We start from the raw sequence: 18,399 nt of genomic DNA, 5'->3' as shown, positions 1-18,399 counted from the left end.
TGCATAACGACCCGCCTCCCTGTTGTTAGCGCCCAAGCGTCGGCACGGCGCGGCGCTGCAACGTCAGTTTGTTTGCTTCTCTCTGTCCGGGAGTTTGCATTAGCTTAATGAGGACTGCTCAAGGGCAAACAGTCAGCAAAAAAATAAAGAGAGGAGCCCCTGTGCAAATGTATTCTAATGCCGAATCGCATTATTCCCTAAATCAAATCTCCCAAATCACAAAGGCATCCTCAGGTAAGATTTTTTTTTTTTAGTGGTGGAAGGGCTGTCAGCTCGCCGTGAACATATTGACAAAGGCGGCGACAGTGACGCGCAAAGGCCTCCTTGGGGTGGACGGCGCATTTATGCAATTGACTTTGAATTGATTTTCCCGCATGCAAATGAAGACTGCGTACATTTGCTGGATTACATGCTTCTTCTGCGGCTCGGGTTGGGGGGGCGGGCAAAGTTTTCAAAGGGCACGTCGGCGCTGTCATTCTGTCAATCCATTGTGCTTAAATCTGACTTTGTGTGTGCACGCGCGTGTGTGTACGCACGTATGTGTGTGAGAATCAGATTTGGCTGTGTGTGCTGTTTCGCACGCTCTTTGAACAACGTCTCCATGCAGCAAAGATCAGAGGCCATCCCTGACACCTCACTCCCATTAACCAAACATCAGCAGAATTTTATTCCGTCTCTGTCTTGCCCTCACCCCCCCCCCCCCTCTACTCACCTCTCCTCCATCACTCCCCCCCCCCTCTCGTTCTCGCTCTTCCGCTGACTGGCAGTCTTCACGTGGTGATGCTCGATGCCCCCTGGGGACAGCCTGGAGAGGAATAAGAGCGCAGGAAAAAGAGCAATGAAGTTTAAGAGGAGGAGGGGGAGAAAACAGACAGTGACCTTGGTTAGGGAGATGGGTAAATGATCAAACGGGCCTGCAGATGTGTGTGCGTGTGTGTTTATGACTGACGTGGGTGTGTGCGCGCGTGTGTTGGGGTGTGTGTGTGTGTGTGAGAGATAGAGAGAGAGAGAGTGAGGTAAAGTAGGCGTAAAACAGTAACTCAATAAAGGATCAGTCACATCCAAGGAGCCTGGGGAGCCCGCGATGCTGACTGCGCACTTCAGCGGGCTATCAGCATGTGCGTGCGTGCGTGTGTGTGTGTGTGGGGGTGTGTGTGTACGTGTATGTATATGTATGTATGTAGGTGTGTGTGTGCGTGTGGGCCACGGGTGTGTCGTTGGATGCCCTCCGCTGAGCTCGCCAGCACCTGCTAATTACCTTTCTCTGCAGAGCAATGCTCTTAGCGAGAAAGTAATAGACGAAGGTGCGTGTGTGTGTGTGTGCGTGGTTGGAGGGGGTTAGGGGAGAGGGGGGGGTGATGCTTCTCATCTGTGAAACACCTTGAATGTGACAGTTGCCAAGACATGAGGCCGAGGCAGGCATTTTATTTTTTGGGGGGGTGATTGAAAGATGCTGTGGTCAGCTAAATGGAGAAAACACTGTCATTTGTCACAGATAGACGAGAGAGAGGGGAAAAAGTGTCAGAATATCAAAGTGCCAGTTTAAGCTCGGCTAACCCTCCATGGACACTCCCATAGCCCACCTTCCAACATTTAAAAAAATGGCACATCTTCATTTCCATCACCAAGCGCCAGAAATGGCAAAGTACTCGCATTCAGATCTGTACTTAAACAAAACAATGGTCAAAGAGAAATTTCTGATTCAACTCATGAAGTCAAAGTAAAAAAATTACGGACTCTGAAATACACTTCAAGCCCTTGTGAAGTGAAATCCTCGAATAGTATCCAATGTTTGATAATAACTAAAAACAGGAAAAGACTGCATCGTCACTGGAGGACTCGATTTACGCAACAGCACGGTGTCGTTGTTTAAATATCGCAAGTTGGGACGGGCGAATACAGATATTAGATATCAGTATCAGATCGATACCGGCTTTATTTTACGATATCGGATACTCGTGGAGGCTGCCAATACCAGCCACCCGATACTTAAGGCAGAAAAGGTCCTCCTCGGCTACCATTGGCGCTGTAATGCGGCAGTTTGACATGTTGGCAAATCATCATCTGTGTCAGGAACAACGGTCTTTGTTGATTTTTTTTTTCTCACTGCCTTAAATTAAATTTCATATATCAAAATTTCATTTTTTTTTTTTTGGACTGATGATTTGGCAGGATTGTTAGCACCACGTGTCTCTGTGCTCTTAAACGGCTGGCAGTGCAATGTTACGAGTCTTTCTACTTTGTTACTTCGCACCACCGCCATGCAGCAGGCACACGCGTGCTTCTCACGTGTACAAACAGATGGTCATCCATAATGCAACTTCTTCTTCTTTTCTGCGTTTTATGGGCCACGTCAAGCCGTGATGCATTATCAATCGGCGCGCTGCCATGTCATAAAAAGAGAAATTCTAAACCAGGACAAAGATTAGTGTAAACAGCCATTTAATATGTGGTTTTATGTGTTTACAAGGAATTCACTCAACAAATTAGAAAGCTGTAAATTATTCAAATGTGTTGCGGAGAACCAAAATAGCATCTGGCTGAATTTGTTCAGCAGCGCGGTGCAAGTGCAGCCCGCTCGCGTTGGTCACAAGAACAAGACTTTAATTCAAAAGTACTTTACGCAGCAGCTGTCAAAATGCGGCACGTCGTCATAAAAATGCTTTACGGGCAGACTGAGAAAATGTCTTGGTGATTTATTTTGAAGGGCCTTTCTCTTTTTTTCCTGTTGAAGCGGGAAAGCGTTTGTTGAATTTAATTACAGGTGAAATATAAATTGGAAAGTGGTGCATAACGGTGCACTTCTGCGGAAGCGATGACCAGTGTGGAGAAAAAAAAAAAAAAAGACGGTTTGACAAAGATCCGTGATCATTGTGCCGCTTTGTCAAGCCACGATTTAGATTCTGACGCTGGCCGGACTGGGCCATTACAAATTTTAAATTCCCTGCTTGTAAGTCAGGTCACTCTTATCTCAGGACGACACTGTAGGGGTCCATATTGTCCAACCAGAGCTGGGAACTTGAGCCTTTTATGACAGTCAGTCCCTCACCCTTCTGGGTCGTCTTACGGCCTCAACCTGCTGGCCTCATCTTAATCAGAAAAATTGTCGGCCCCCGACCCCCACCCCAGCGATGGGCGTCCGGCCGGACTGCCCATCGCTGGGTCCAAAGTTTTGCAACATGCCCGACAGTGTGCGCACTCGAACCTCTGGGTCTAGATATTGTTTATGGTTAAAAATTGTACATAAATGTTTCAAACTGGCAAAAGGACCATATCTGCACTTTTTAATTGTTTTTTTTTATAACCAAGCACTAGGCCACAATATCTTGGAACGAAATACAGTTACAAAAAAATTGCAGACATAGTAGTAATTGAGACCAATAATGGGCAACTTAATGCACTTTGAATGAAATGTCAATGGTTCTTGTGAGAAAAACAAATCGCTGTTGTTTGTATTTTTTTGTACTTTTCGTCCGCCCTGCAGTTTCCAGGATGCAAGGCTGAACTTTTTCCGTCAGAAGTGTGTCAATAATCATTATTGATATACAGTAATCTGTTTACGTTTTCCGTTGTTTGTTGAATGTGTGTCTTTAAATTGTAGTTGCCCGTTTTTAACCGTAACAGTTTTAGACTTGTGTGGGACAAAAGAGAAGTAATCCACACTGCATCAGGTTTTGGCTCAACACGCAGGGATCACGTCTTTTGTTGATTTGTTCTTTTCGAGGGAAAGTGTACTCCATATTTGGGCCTGAGAAATGTCTAAATGTCTGGCAGACTCCAACCCGTTGGCCGGTGATAGACAAGTCTACCAGCATCCCCCGCCGAGCAGAGACGGCTGCGAGAAGGCGCCGTACCTCGCGGGACACAAGCTCCCAGCAGGTCTCCACCACGCTCCCTTCATCTTCCCGGAAGGCTTGTCCTCCATTGAGACGCTGCTCACTAACATCCAGGTGAGGCTCTGCCGGGGCTTTATTGCCATTATTATCTTGGCCACTATTATACTCCGATATGAATAGAAGGGCGACGATGAGGCGTTCTTTAGAGAGTCCCGCAATGGTAAATAACAGAGTAGGCAGACATTTAGGATGTGGTTAAATTGGAATGGGCGTGCGCTGACCTGCTTCTCACGTGTTGCATGTCTTTGTTGTGGAGGAGTCACCGGCAGCTTGGTTTTCACTTTGTGGGAAAACAACAATAACAATTTGGTTGGTCACCTCATCTGACCCCAGTGTGACATGAGCTACACTTTTACCTGGACTTAAAATGATATACCTTGACTTTTTTTTTAAATAAATAAAATATATTTATAAATTTAAAGAAAATGGCATCAAAAGTGTTCTTGCCCCTTGTTGAAAGAAAAAAAAATCCAAACCAAACCAAAAATTACTGAACATGTTTTCCAATAAATGGATAAATAAAAAAAATACATTAATATATTGTTTATTAAAATATAAACAAAATGCATAATTAAACCCATCTTAAGTAAAAAAAAAAAGTGCTTCCCTTTCTGGGAATAAGGAAAATTAAATAATATAACATTTTTGTGTAAAATAAATACAATGTTAAAACACTTAAATTTACTTAAAATATTAAATAAATATTATTTAAAATTTTGTTTTATTTAAATATGTTCATTCACATGTAGAAATGTTCCTACTGTATATACTGTATTACATAATGTTAATATATATATATATATATATATATATATATATATATATATATATATATATATAGGATTTTATGTAAATTGTATATATGATACTGTATAATGCCTGCATATGTAAATTATATAAGTTATAATAGATTTTTTTTTTGTGCATTTTATAGTCAAAAAACATCCTGAAAAATTTGCATTTCAAAATCAAAATGGTTGTCCTTATTTTGTATACCTGTTTTCCTCTTATTTTCTTGTGGAACATTATTTGTTCCGGTGAATTCTGTTAATCAGAAAATCCGAAGTTCATATGCAAATTGCTTTTTTTTTTTAGGGCCGTGAGTGGCTGCTGCCAAATGTTTGACATGGCTGCCGGCATTTGGCGTTCAGCGTGTAACCTGTTGTTGATGTGCGCCCGTGTGTGTCTCCAAGCAGGGTCTGCTGAGGGTTGCCATCGAGAACGCCCGGGCACAGGAGAAGCAGGACCACCTGGAGAGGACCGAGCTGAAGATGGAGCTGGTGCGCGAGCGAGAGCTGCGAGAGACGCTGGAGAGGCAGCTGAGCATGGAGCAGAAAAACAGAGGTACGCCGCTTGTGCCGCTTGCAGTTAGCGTTGAAATGGACAAAAATCCAGATTTTTTTTTTTTTTTTTTTGGTAACTGATGGCTTATTGGATTCAATATAACATTGAAGCTTCTCAACTCACTTTAACAAAGTTACATGACACCAAGATGCCACAACATGGTGGCAAACCACTACTTTTGTTTAAATGAAGCTTCTCATGTCACTTCAACAATGTTCGCTGGCATCAGGATGCCGTGAGATGCGACAAATTACTACTTTTGTCTCATAAAAATCAATCTCAAAACACTTCAATATTTCTTGGCACCAAGATTCCATAAAACCATGCTTCACCAATACTTTTTTTGCATGGGTTTGGGCACTAGACGGCAAACAGTTGCAGGTTTCCACATTTTTTAAAACGTTCTTTTTAGAAAAAAAAAAACATTTCTACTGTCAGTCATTAAAGCTGGAGTCACGGTTGAATTCTTCAGTTGTTCATTGATCACCGGGAACAGTAAAATGCTTAAACGCAATCAGTGTGTAGCCACAGAGGCGCTGCTGTCGACCACAGCGCACACTCAGACATAAACTTGATGATGTCATCTGCCACCTTACTAGGCCCCGCCTCTAATGAAGCCGGCACAGACACTGCAATACATACTGTTTTTACACTATTTTGGTGTTTGAATATGGGTACAATGTGTTTAAAAATGCGTTTTCGTAAGTTTAAATGGGCAAAAAAAGCAGACAAAAGAGAGCTTGTGTTCTAAGCTAATCTTTTGTCTCGAACAGCGAGCGCAAAAATGCTGACCTAGTGCAAGATGATCTCACCTGAGTTGTCATGATATGATATCATCTTACAGACCAGCCAAAATTAATAGATGGCATCATTATCACGTTTTCCTCCTCTTGTTTATTCTTTCAGTTCTCATCCAGAAGCGACTGAAGAAGGAAAAGAGGAGTAAGAGGAGACTTCAGGAGGCCTTGGAGGAGGAGGTGAAACTCCGAGATCAGGCGGAGCACGGCTTCCTGCAGCATGCCGCCGGTGTGCTCTCAGGTAAGGCATAAACGCAATGCTTTTCTTTCCTGTTTTTTATTTTTTATTTTTTTAACATAAATGTCAACAAGCGTTTACTGGCGACAGCCTCAACTGTTCATTAGCTTTATAATTGACTTCCTTTATTCATTAATGACCAAAGCGCAGCACATCAATCATCAGCCGCCTCTCTCCCGACAGAGTCTGCGACCCAGGACGCGGACGACGTCAAGCTGGAGGACGACAGGCTGGACGTTAAGGCAACAGTGCAAGGTGCTCAACAAAAGGAACCGTCGCGCTGCGACTCACAACAGCTTGTGTCCTTGTTTGGCCGCTTGTACTCGAATGGGATGCGATGTATAGTCATGTAGACGCAAAAAAAAAAAAAAGCAAAAAACAATTGTGCTTCACATAATTAAAAGTACAACCTTTGGAAGCATCGCCAAGCAAATGTATAAACAAAAGAGTTAGACGTTCAAAAGCAAAGTCAAGAAATAAAGGTAGCAGTACATGGACACTTGTTTACGAGCAACCAAACGAAGCTCCCACACAACACCCTTGACCAAGCGGAGTACTTTGTAATTGATCATTTCTGCCCACTCGATGCCTCGCTGATCAGTCTGCTGGAAGGACTTGAGAGTGATTTTCAATTTTTTCTCCCAGCACTTCTGAGAAACGCCGCTGAGCGCGACGCGCTCGACTGCGCCTTCTGTTTTAATGCACTGCGACGTTCAATATGTTTATTATTTGTCCCACGCTATTGTCTCCAAGACCACTGGAAAATGCAACGTGTAAGACAGACAGGAGAGAGAGACGGCAAGCCAGAGTTCCTGGCAGTAGACAATCTCTAGTGTCCCCCCCCCCACACCCCCCTCCTACTAACCAACTACCCAATAGACTGGACCCCGGGCCGGCCGCAGCAGACAGCGAGCTTGTTCCAAGGCGCTTTTTTTTAATTGAATGCCAGTGAAGCAAGAAGAGAACTGGCCACTAATTAACGGCTGTCTTAATTGTTCTCGTGATGAGTTTGTTTGGACATCATTTGCATAATTAACACCCAGTAATAAATCATTTAAAGGGGAATTGTCTGTCAGACGGCGGTGGCAGGATGCGCTTCCTTTGTGCCAGGAAGTTTAATCGTGCAGAAAAGGGGCTCAAATGCCTAAAAAAAAAATGGGGAACCTTTCTTACTAACTGCTTATATTTATGCTCTTAGGTCAAAGCAATGTAGGCTTTTGTACGATATTTATCAAAGGAATGAAGTGATCGCACAAAGCACATTCTGCCATGTTTTTTTTCTGTTGTTCACTCCTGCGCCATGCATGCCAAAAACGGGCATAATCCGTTCATAGAATTATCTTTTGCTTTGACTATCAAGTCCGACTTAAATGTAATATAGAAAATAATTTCCTGCTTACTTTTCCGCTTTCTTCCCTGGGTTATGCATTACAACAAGGCAAGACAACAAGGCACTCTAAAGCAGAGCCCGAAGCCCCCTATCCGCACTCCCTGTAGTCGGATTTTGAAAAAGAAATTTCCTCCCTCCCTGGCCCCTCATGGCAGACAATGAGGCGCTCTAAAACAATTGGCGCTCATTGAATGCCACAAAAGTGCCTAATTAAAAAATTAGCCCCTGACTCCAGTTTTAGAAATCACCACAAAATTGGGTGCAGATCTATTGCGACAAATAAACAGGAAGTCAGACATTATGATTTAATGCATTGACTTTTGTACTTGGATAAGCTTCAACTGGGGAATTTCCCCAAATGAGCCCCCTCAGAAGCAGGTATCCTCGCCAGATGGGCGACGTTAAATCGTGAAGATTTTCTGCTTACGTGGTCTAATGTGGGCAGACTTCTGGCATCAAATTTGATGATCATTTGGAGGATTCGCCATAAAAGATCGCAAATTAATCTTGTGTTTGCTTCGCTTTCAGAGGGCCGAGTATTCCTGCAGACGGCCGGGATGTATTGAAGGAAGAAGGCGGACACGTTTGAACTTTTCCACTGTTCTCTACCGTTAATTTATTGCATATATCACCCAATCCTGGACAGTCGTAACAGAAATTCCTTTTATTCTGATGACGTGTTTGTTTGTGTTTCTTTCAACTGAGATCCTATCCACGAGGGGCGTTGTTGTTTTTTTTGACTGGGCACAAGTGATGAGTATAACTTGTAAACCAGCTGTGTACATATATAGTCATTGCTTTTTGTTGTTATAATCCAGAAAAGGCATGTTGTATAGTCAGTACATGTTTGGTGTATGTTATGCAGTAGGGCAGTTTGACAAGACAATACAAATACTTTTTCATATTAAAACATCTTTGCCTCGTTCTTTTTTTCCACCTGCACTTCACACAAAACTTTTTTTTTTTATTGGGTTGATATTTTTCCATGAGTCAAAAAAGGTTTTGGACAATACTTTTTGTTTGTCGACGACCACGCAGTTTAAATCATTTTGATTAAAAAAAAAAATTATGTGATGAATTGAGGAAACTTCATGCTTTAATCCACAGGTGTCAAACTCAAGGCCCAGAGGCCCACAGAAGCTAATCTAGTGCGTCAATTTCCTTGGTTCTTGTTAAAAACTCGACCAAAATTTCTGATTGTCATATGAATAAACCAAGCAACTTTTTTATAATAACTTAAACAATAGTTGAACAATCTTTTACAGTCACAGCCCTCTGTGGGAAACCAAAATCATAAAACAAATAATGCATACATTTTGGATGCTGCTCCTTTCAAAGTTTTTCAAATTCTATGCATCCATTTGCTAAACCAAACCCGGACCGAAAAAACGAGGTGATCTGTTACATTTGCTAGCTGAGACTGTGCGCAGTGTGGCGTCAGTGTCAGTCGACAGCAGGTGGCAGTACTGGACAAAATGGTTTGGAGTTTTTACTTCTTTTCAATCATTACAGCCTTTTTTTTTCCATTAAAAAAAAAAAAAAACTCCAAACCCATTTTAAAGAAGATAACATGAGACACTAGACAAAATGGCAACCTCCTGAGGTGGATTCATTTTATTTAATTTTTTTTTTAAAATAATTTAATTTTTTATTATAATAATCAGAATACTGTGTCTAGACATGTGGAATATAGAGCATATTATTGCAAAGAAAAGGTTTTACTTGACATCTTAAATATTTGTTATTTGTTACTTCTCACCATTGGATCTGATGTGGTATGGATTTCTGTTTTAATGTGTCACTTCCTGGAAAATTTGCCCCACTGTGCACTATACTGTACTTTTGTCCTCCTTAAATACGCAGTGTGACTCACAAATGCATTAACGGATGACTCATCACCTTTTTTGGATGGCCAGCTCAGAGTCAGGCGGTGAATGGAAAAGCTTTAGTGTGTCTTCATTGGACACACTTCTACTGTTTCACACTCCCTTGTCTTTCACTTAGACACGCACACACACACACACACACACACAAAGTAACATTGTCCTGCCGAGAGATGTGTAATGGAAAAGATAAATGGAGGATGAAGCTAAGGTGACAGGCCTGAATGTGTGTGTGTGTGTGTGTGTGTACGTGTGATTGTGCAGTACACAAGAGCAGCAAACCATCTGCTCATCTCCTCTTAATGAACAAAGCAAACAGCAGGAGTCAAGGCTGTCTCCAAATCTGCTCTCTCTTTATTGGCACACTCGTACACACATGCAAACACACACGTACACATCTTTGTGCTGTTTAATCTGATTACGTTTGATTGAGAACAGGGGCAAAGCAACCTTTTTAGACCCGACTCCTACGCCGGTGACAGAGAAGGTCTGAAACACAATTAGCAAGCTGTTTCTCGCACTCAATGTCTGACCACCGGCAAGTAAATAGAGCTAATGGGCAGGAACTAACCAATGGGAACTAACGGGCAACTGTGTCCCCGTGCACGCAATACTATTAGACAGCTGTTGGACTTGGACATAAGACGCAGCCACCAGAGCCACACATGATGAAGGCCCCGTCCGCCACGTTTGATGTGGAGTGACGCAAAGCAGCAGGGCCTACTTGCAAGGAATCTGCACCGTGGCAAACTATGACACTGGCCTGTGCGTTTGAGGCGACATGAAACAGATTTCTGCTAGTCAGCAGACGTACAGGTGCAACAATATTCGACTGTGACATGAAACACAGCTACAGCTGCATTGTTAGATGACTTACCTGACTAAAAAACATGTAGAGAGATACATGTCAAAATCAATTTTAGACCTGATTTCATCCTGTATTTAACATTTGGTATATGGCCATGTGGAAAGTCGAGTCTTGATTTTTCATGTAAAAAGTTGTATGCTTCCAACTTATAATACTATTTATGATTACTGCTACTACTACTACTACTACTACTACTAATAATAATAATTGGAATTTCAATCTTGCTTACAATTGTTATTAACAACGATGACAATATATAGAAAACCTACGGAATATTTTTTTATTTTTAAAGTAAAATAATGATGAGGATTATAATGATTACTATTAATGATAACAGTTAGATGAATCATTTGATAATATAATTTTCTTATCCTTCATTATCTTAATAATAAAGTAAAGCTAGAACAAAAAAATTCAATTAACAGCAACAGCACCAACAGCAATATTAAAATATGATCAATAATAATAATTTAAAGACATTTTATGGAAGAATTCTTGGATTAAAACATTTCATTCCATACATAGTTTAAATTCTGATAACAGAGATTATAAAAATTTAGAAATAAATTGAAGCCTTGATATTTATTTTTAAATGTATCAATATAAAATATTTTGAAAAAAATTGAAAACTGGATATTTGCAATTATGTCAATTTCCTTTAACATTTTGCAAATTTAAAACTTTAAGTTAATAGTAATAAAAATATTAAAATAATAAACTAAAAACTAATTTTGATACAACTACTGCTAAATCAATTACTACTACTGCTAATAATAATAACAAGGACAAAATTATTATTGTCTTCCTATAAAATAATATATCCTAACATCATCTTCATGACGCCACCCTTTATGTGTTGTTGCTTTTAGCGGTAAATCATGGTTAAAATCTTTTGCTTTTTCCCATACCTATGATTAAGATCTTTTTGAGCATTTCTCGAATCAGTTTTTCCAAAATCATGCTCTTGCGCTGTACATTTTTTCAGTAAATTGCTTAGTTGTTTTTTGACGTTGCAGATTAATGTCGTAAATTCCTGCTTTTTTTTGTCTTAAGTGATTTTGCCATTTGAAATTTGTATATTGTATATTGTATATTTTGTCGTAAAGCGGCTCAGTTAATGAATGTAGTTTGCCTTGCCTTGCCTTTTTCACTTTTAAACCCAATGTAACACTGCCCTCTAGTGAACAAATGAGATTAATAATTTTGTCGGTGATGTTAAACGAATAAAGTTCGCGGTGTTTTTTGATCCAGTCCGCCTCCTGTAGTCTCATTGGCGATCTACTTCCTTATCCCCTGCTGCTCCACTGTACTCATCCCAGCCAGCATGGATCGCTTCTTCAACGCCACCTGGTTGTTTCACCTTTAGTTTTGTATTTTTTTTTTAATCTCTTGCGTGTTTTAACTTCCTCGACGTCATGTTCACCACTACCGGTTCCCGCGGCCTGTGTGAGTATTCCCGCCTTTGGCAAGTTCAGTGCACCACAGCTAGCCCAGCTAAGTAGATTAGCATTCAGTTGTCATTCATTTTTTTCCAGGCAGCTCAACCGCTTGAAGGTAATTTGTTTTTTCTCTGGCGATCTGGGACAACTAAGTCGCACCTGTACAATTAGCAAACTGAATCATATAAATGTTAAGTCAAAGTTACACATTGGCAAAAATTAGGCTTTCCTCCAACCAGAAATGTCACGTCCAGGGTTGAACACATCCTGATTTCATGTTAAGCGGGCAGGAGCAGCAAAATCACAGCAGACGTTTTAATACAAACCTTTCTGTGTAAAGGGCTTTGTAAAAAGAATTTGCTATAGAATATCAGCATAATGTCCACACGTCTACTCCAAACATATCCAAGTATAATAGATATACTTCAACAAACATGCCTTCATAGAGCGCCCCGTTTGGCAACATGGTTCTGTTTGTGTTTTCAAGACAAAGCTCCCCTATCCAAAGGCCTCCTGCTGGTGCTGAGCGGCTTGACGGTGATGCTCAGCCTGTTGCCGCAATACCAGCACATGTTTGAGTACAACCTGCAGGCTGTCTGCCACCAACAACAGGTATTACTTGAGTCGAAGGGTTAAAAGTATATGACATGACAAGTTCTTTTCTGATTTTATCGGCACGCCTTCATCAGTAACACAAAACTGAATTCGTATTAAAATTATTGAAACATTGATATGAAGCTTGGGATAGTGTGCCTAATAATTTGGGTTGTGTGGTAGGTGTGGCGGCTGCTCTGTGGCAGGCTGATGTGTCTGGACGTGAAAGACTCCTTCTGCAGTGGCATGCTCATCTACAACTTCCGAATCTTTGAGAGAAGGTTTGGCTCCAGGAAGTTTGCTGTGAGTGCCACTGATGATCAGACTTCGACGGCATGTTCTGTCCACATTTGATGGCTTTGCACACCTGCTTCCGGTTGGGGCTCGTTTGGGCCAATTCCTAATTGGAGTTTTCCGTGGTCCTATTTGAGCTAAATGAAAACACTCACAAGGAGCTACTGCAGGCCACAATTTATGCCCAGATACTCACAAGCAGACTAACCAGCCAACCCAAGTCCAGCTCCTGACGCCTTATTGTGTGTGTGTGTGTGTGTGTGTGTGTGTGTGTGTGTGTGTGTGTGTGTCTTCTTGTTCAGTCCTTCCTGTTTGGCACCTGGTGTGTTTCAGCACTGCTGGACTTGCTGTTGGCTCAAGCTTTCTCCTTCCTCTTTAACTACGAGGTGGAGGAGTTGCCTGCAGGGCTGTGAGTAGCGTTCTATACAGTCATAATGTAAAAAAAACCCCCATCTGAACACATTTAATAGTCGTCTCATGACTTCCACAGGCTGGCTCCAGTCTTTGCCCTCTTTGTGCCTTTCTATTCGTCAATTCCCATGGTGCCCGTCACACACGTGCTAGGCCTCATCAACATCACCAACAAAACCTTGGTCTACATAGTCGGACTGCAGGTATGGTTGTTGTGTTCCGGCTCTGTTATGTTTTCCATGCGTCTAATCCTGAATCTTGCATCCTCTTTGTCCGTGTGTTTGTGTAGCTGTTGACGTCGAGTCCCTTCATGTGGCTCCTGGCGCTCAGCGGGCTGGTGAGTTACGTGATTATTGTCCATTGACCCAAGTGACGACTGTGGACCCTCAGAAATGAAGTGGTTCAGGAATTGAACGGCTTGGAGTTGCAAACTGAAATGTCAGGAAAGTCTGGTCCACGACTCCAGAATTTCATGCTCTATTGAAAACGGAATGAGTCAAATACATTGTTGGGAAATGCAAATTTCATCAGAAGTGGCTGAACCTTTACAAAACCTGGTTAATGCTCACCAACCGTAAACCCAGACAAGCTTTCAGCAGCATGTGCAAAACAGATCTTCAAACTTTGCACAATGTATGTCAATGTGGTGAAATCCCTGAACTAGGTTGCGACAGCTCTCAATGGGGTCTGCATGGGCACTCACAGACGCCTTTGAGAGCCAAGAGGCGAGTCTCTGCCCATATCGCCACTTGGAGTGACTCCCAATTTACTTGGCCTTTAGACTTGAGATGTAATTTATTCAGCAACTGCAGAAGATGGCTCCAGTAATCTCATGTGTTTCTAAAATAAAGGTCTTTCACGTTGTGCAAAGGTGTCACTATAACACAAGTTACGATTAGATATATATTTGTGGGGACCGGTCACTAGTTGGAATTTTACAATGAAAATAAAATGGGCTGGAGTCCACAAGTTGCTTCATGTTCCAATTAATTTGCTATTCATTTGGAAAGAAAAATTTACTTTTCCTATCACTAACATACAACACGAAAGCTTTTCTTGAAAATACAGTAGGCAAAGATCAAGACTTATAGAACATTTTAACCAGTCGAAGTCTTGATCTTAAGAGTTCATTGGTATAAACTAAAGATATTATAACACAACAGTCTATCAATTTGCATACTGACTGTATGTATCTCAGATTTCAGGTGGTTTGTACCATTCCAACATCCTCTGGCTCCAGAACGTCCTCTTTGTGCCTGCTTGGCTGTGCGCCGTCGCACGCTACCTCCTGGAGCCCCTCTTTTCCAGTGAGTCCAAACCAGCGCCGTAGCAGTTTACACAGCAGAGATGTACATTTGTTTCTTTTACCCTCCAAGGTTCTCAACCAACCAATGAGGCGCCATTGGGGATGGGCGCCACGCTGGACATCCAAAGGCAACAGCGGATGGACCAACTGGATCAACAACTGCTGCTGGCCCAGTTCAATGAGGCCCACGCAAACTCCAGACACCAAACACAAGTACGAGCACTTAACTCATTCACTACCAGCCAAGTAAAAAAAAAAAAAAAAAATTGACGTCTTTAGCCGTCAATGGCAGTCAACGTGTTAATTAATCCTTAATTAAGGTCACAGGTATGCTGCATCCCGTCCCAGCTGACATTGAGGAGAGGCGGGGTTAGGGTTGGGTTAGGGTTAGGTTTTTTTTAAATGAACCTTTAAGCATCTTCACTGAACCTAACTTGCATGTTTTTGATAAATGGAAGGAAGCTGGAGCTGCCCTATTTTTTTTTTCCCCAGTGGAGGCACTGAAAATGTTTTCCTTTTTGTTTCACCAGACTGGCTTTCTACAGTGGAGCAGGTTGTTCCCCACCCTGAGACGCAGAAGACAGGCGCCGCCGCAGACGCAGCCCTCCGCACCACCGCCACCGTCTGACAACTCTATCGCCGAGGAGCAGGTGCAGCCATGTTTGCCTGTGCTTCATTTAAAAAACTCTACTTTCACTACGCTAATAATGAGAAACATACTTTTGTCAAACTATCCAAGAATCCGGGATAGAATTAAACTTCCCACCCTCTTTTTAGTTTCACTGAAATCATTCGAAAATGAGGGGGCATTCCCGTCTCATGTAAATGAGCCTTTGGTCTTCCGCCCTTTTCTGTATCTGAGACAACAACACACAGACGACGGAGTACAACTTTCGTTAATTACTGCATTGACTAGGGGCGGAGCTACCACATTAAGACACCAAAAGCACTGATTGCATTTTCACATGTGGTGGCAGCACTTCCTCATCAAGTTGCCAAAACACCTGTCCATCAGTATAAGGATATGTGTTTGAAGGGCATAGAAAGAACATATTTTTAAGCACAAGGTCCAAAAGGAAATAAGGAAAAATAAACCCTTGTGTAGCCCTCCATGAACACAAGGTGATGCTAAAGAGCATAATCATAATGCCTGATGCGCATATCGAAATTCTAATGTATACGCAGTATGAGACGTCTCTCATTTCATCGACTGTATGTCTCCTTCAGGTCGCCAGGTTGGTGGAAATGGGCTTTTCCCGGCTGGATGCCCTCGAGGCCCTCCGAGCGTCCAACAACGACATCAACATGGCCACCAATTTCCTCCTGCAGCACTGAGAGCCCCCGAGCGTGGGAGCGGGGACGAGAAACAAACCAAAGCGGCGCAGCCGAAAAGAAACCGGCAGAGACGAGTTTGGGGGAAAACGGATGATGAAGGAAGACAAATATTGTGTATTGTGCTGTAGCAGGTAATGTGAAGGCTGCGTACGGCGAGTCACGCCTCAAAATGAACAGTTGAGGAGGTGTTACATGGGCACGAATGAACGACAAGCCTGACATTTTAGCACCAACCACAAAATCACTGGACAATCTGATCCAACTCGCCTCACACGTCCATTTTTACTGGGGGTCCTCAGTTTATGACAGTCCTCACATACTAGCTTTCAAGCGTCCGCAATTTGTGAATGAACTCATTTTTGCAGTGTGAACCGTCGCTATTTGAGGGGGACTTGGACAGATCCCTGCCACGAAAATGATCATTCACTGAGTAATTGTTGCCATTTGGAAGTCACAAGTAGGTGGCAAAGCACTATGAAGCTCCTCAAGTCATTTCAAAATAATTCCTTGGCGCCAAGATACCAAAAAGCAATACTCATTTTTTAAACGGGGCTTTGGCCAGAGCGCAAAAAGAACAAATTAGTTGTCCAGAGAATAACGGAGCATGGAAAATTCACTTGAATACTACATTTTGCAATCTCAGGCAGCACAAGAAGGCGCGCTTGGTTAGCGCTGGCCAAGAAGTGCTTTCTATCCAAATATGTATCGTATTCCTGACATAACTACTGCATTCGCGGAGGTTAATAGCGTATCGGCACGTTCTATTGTCACTGTAGGAGTGAATCACAGTCCCAAACCGAGGACCCCCGTGCACTCCAGTGTAACCAGTGACCCTCATACCCGTGGTGACCGTATGCAAAACATCAGATCCTCAAGACAGATGTGATAGACGTATATTTTTATACAATTTTCATCTCACACTGGATTAAAAAAAAAAGTGCATTAACTCAGCAAGGAGGTGAAATAGTCAACAAAATATTTGATTTTACAACCTCAAGCGATGGTGCACATGAGATTCATGAGCTTGATTCTCCAGCAATATGCACTTCTAGTCCATATGCCGTGTCTCTAAAATATTTTTTTTTTGTTTTGTCTTTGAACAAGTCAGTCAGTGCGACTGAAGGCAGCAGATCTTTGCGAGTTTAGTTAGGTGGGTCATCTCAGGTGAGACAAGCCCCCTCACTGGTCACAACTTTAGGTACAAAAATTCTGTCTTGACTATAATAAAACTCCCTTTTGTGGCGTGTAAATATGTATTTTTGTGTTTAGGGTGTTTTGTATAACTACTGCATCATACAAAAAGAAATATTAAGTAACTCCTACTTGTGATGCAGTCCAACTCAAAACCCCTGCAAATTACACGGATGCTACTAAATTTAGATTTTTTCAAAATTTTTTTTGCTTCAAGCTATTCCCTTGTAGTCAATTTAATTGCTAATGTACCTCATATTGTGGTCAGTGAGTGTTAACAAACGATGTATTTATTGGAATATGTTCCAAACCCCATTTGAAAAATAATCAATCCTAAATGTTTATTTATGATACCGTAACTACAACGGAGGCTGTAGCACTTACAACAGTCTGTGTGCGTACTGTAAATGATCAAGTGGCAGCAGTTAGCTGCTGTTGTCAGCAAAGCGAACCTTTGAGTGCAAAAATAATATTGCTAATACAGTATGTGACCACACTGAGTGGAGCCAATGATTTGTTGTCAGCGTGACGGAAAATGGTGTGGAGGTGTTGCATGCAATCACAATGTAACACATTCTACTTTTATTTATGAAATAAATCAACTTGTTGATTGAACGATGCTCGGTACGGGGGACTTTCACCAACCGTCGCATTTTTCTGCTTTAGGCCAACAAGTGCAGATCAGTTGTATTTTGTGCTAAAGTGGAAATGAATAACTTTTAGCATTTTTTTTGCATGCTGAATTCATTTAAAGTCAAATTGGTAAGCTAAATACTTTAATATAGTCATTTAAAAATTAATGCTGTCAAGCGATTCCAATTTTTAACTAATACATCACACAAAAAAAAATCCATAATTAATAACGATTAATCACAAATTTCAGATACCATTTTTTGTGAAGCTTGTAACAACTTTATTAATATCATGGAATGAATGTAAAATCAAATATAAAGTGTATTTTAATTCAAAGACTGTCTTAATAGCTTTTTCTGATCCTTGAATACAATTTAAAAAGTCATCTTTACAGGTATTTCTCTTGCACGGCCGAGTGGTAACTTGAGCGTCGTGTTTTGTTCTGAGATGTTATACTAAAGATGTAGAGCTAATATGGTACAGTGTTTGAATTACGCTTTGCAAATTATTTTTGAAGTAAATAAAACTAAGTTTATTGAGTTAAAATATTTAACTCTTAACATTTTTTTAGATTAATTTCCAGAGTTAACACTTTAATTTTGACAGCCCTACTTCTAAACTGTCAGCACAGTAATTAGTAGTTAGCATGTCTGCCTCGCAGTCAGGCCAAATAAAAGATGAACATCTAGATACACTTCAAAATTAAAATGTTTAGTACAATAAGTGATTGTTTCTGTATATATCATTAACTTTACAATCAGTGTTCCAAACAACTATGCT

At 41.4% G+C, this 18,399-nt stretch overlaps 2 protein-coding genes across 3 annotated transcripts in view; both read left to right on the top strand.

The window, feature by feature from the left end:
• The window catches only part of dachc (dachshund c), a 31,001-nt gene extending 22,432 nt beyond the window's left edge, over positions 1-8,569 (top strand). The window contains exons 7-11 of one of the 2 annotated variants that reach the window (XM_088304690.1): positions 3,775-3,950; positions 5,090-5,240; positions 6,147-6,278; positions 6,459-6,530; positions 8,194-8,569. In XM_088304690.1, the coding sequence (XP_088160816.1) occupies positions 3,775-3,950; positions 5,090-5,240; positions 6,147-6,278; positions 6,459-6,530; positions 8,194-8,231 (569 nt within the window). In that variant the 3' untranslated portion in view covers positions 8,232-8,569. The remainder of the gene's footprint in view (positions 1-3,774; positions 3,951-5,089; positions 5,241-6,146; positions 6,279-6,458; positions 6,531-8,193) is intronic. The other variant, XM_088304691.1, reaches the window with a different exon arrangement.
• A 3,103-nt stretch (positions 8,570-11,672) lies between these two features.
• ubac2 (UBA domain containing 2) lies at positions 11,673-17,601 on the top strand. The gene is made up of 10 exons (XM_088305621.1): positions 11,673-11,862; positions 12,343-12,467; positions 12,633-12,752; positions 13,046-13,152; positions 13,234-13,357; positions 13,444-13,491; positions 14,353-14,461; positions 14,531-14,673; positions 14,991-15,110; positions 15,688-17,601. The coding sequence occupies exons 1-10, from the start codon at positions 11,832-11,834 to the stop codon at positions 15,793-15,795; spliced, it is 1,035 nt and encodes a 344-aa protein (XP_088161747.1). The 5' UTR covers positions 11,673-11,831; the 3' UTR covers positions 15,796-17,601.
• The last annotated feature ends 798 nt before the right edge of the window (positions 17,602-18,399 follow it).

Source organism: Idiotropiscis lumnitzeri, chromosome 9 (genome assembly GCF_059441095.1).
Source record: "Idiotropiscis lumnitzeri isolate Australia: NSW breed Sydney's pygmy pipehorse chromosome 9, RoL_Ilum_1.0, whole genome shotgun sequence".
Taxonomy (NCBI): domain Eukaryota; kingdom Metazoa; phylum Chordata; class Actinopteri; order Syngnathiformes; family Syngnathidae; genus Idiotropiscis; species Idiotropiscis lumnitzeri.
This window is presented reverse-complemented; position numbering and strand designations above follow the sequence as displayed.

Excerpts from the sequence above, each read along its gene's own strand:
- ubac2 (XM_088305621.1), top strand. The coding sequence starts at position 11,832 with ATGTTCACCACTACCGGTTCCCGCGGCCTGT. Across the intron at positions 12,753-13,045 it reads TTGGCTCCAGGAAGTTTGCT|TCCTTCCTGTTTGGCACCTG; the intron begins GTGAGTGCCACT and ends CTTCTTGTTCAG. Across the intron at positions 14,674-14,990 it reads ACTCCAGACACCAAACACAA|ACTGGCTTTCTACAGTGGAG; the intron begins GTACGAGCACTT and ends TTGTTTCACCAG.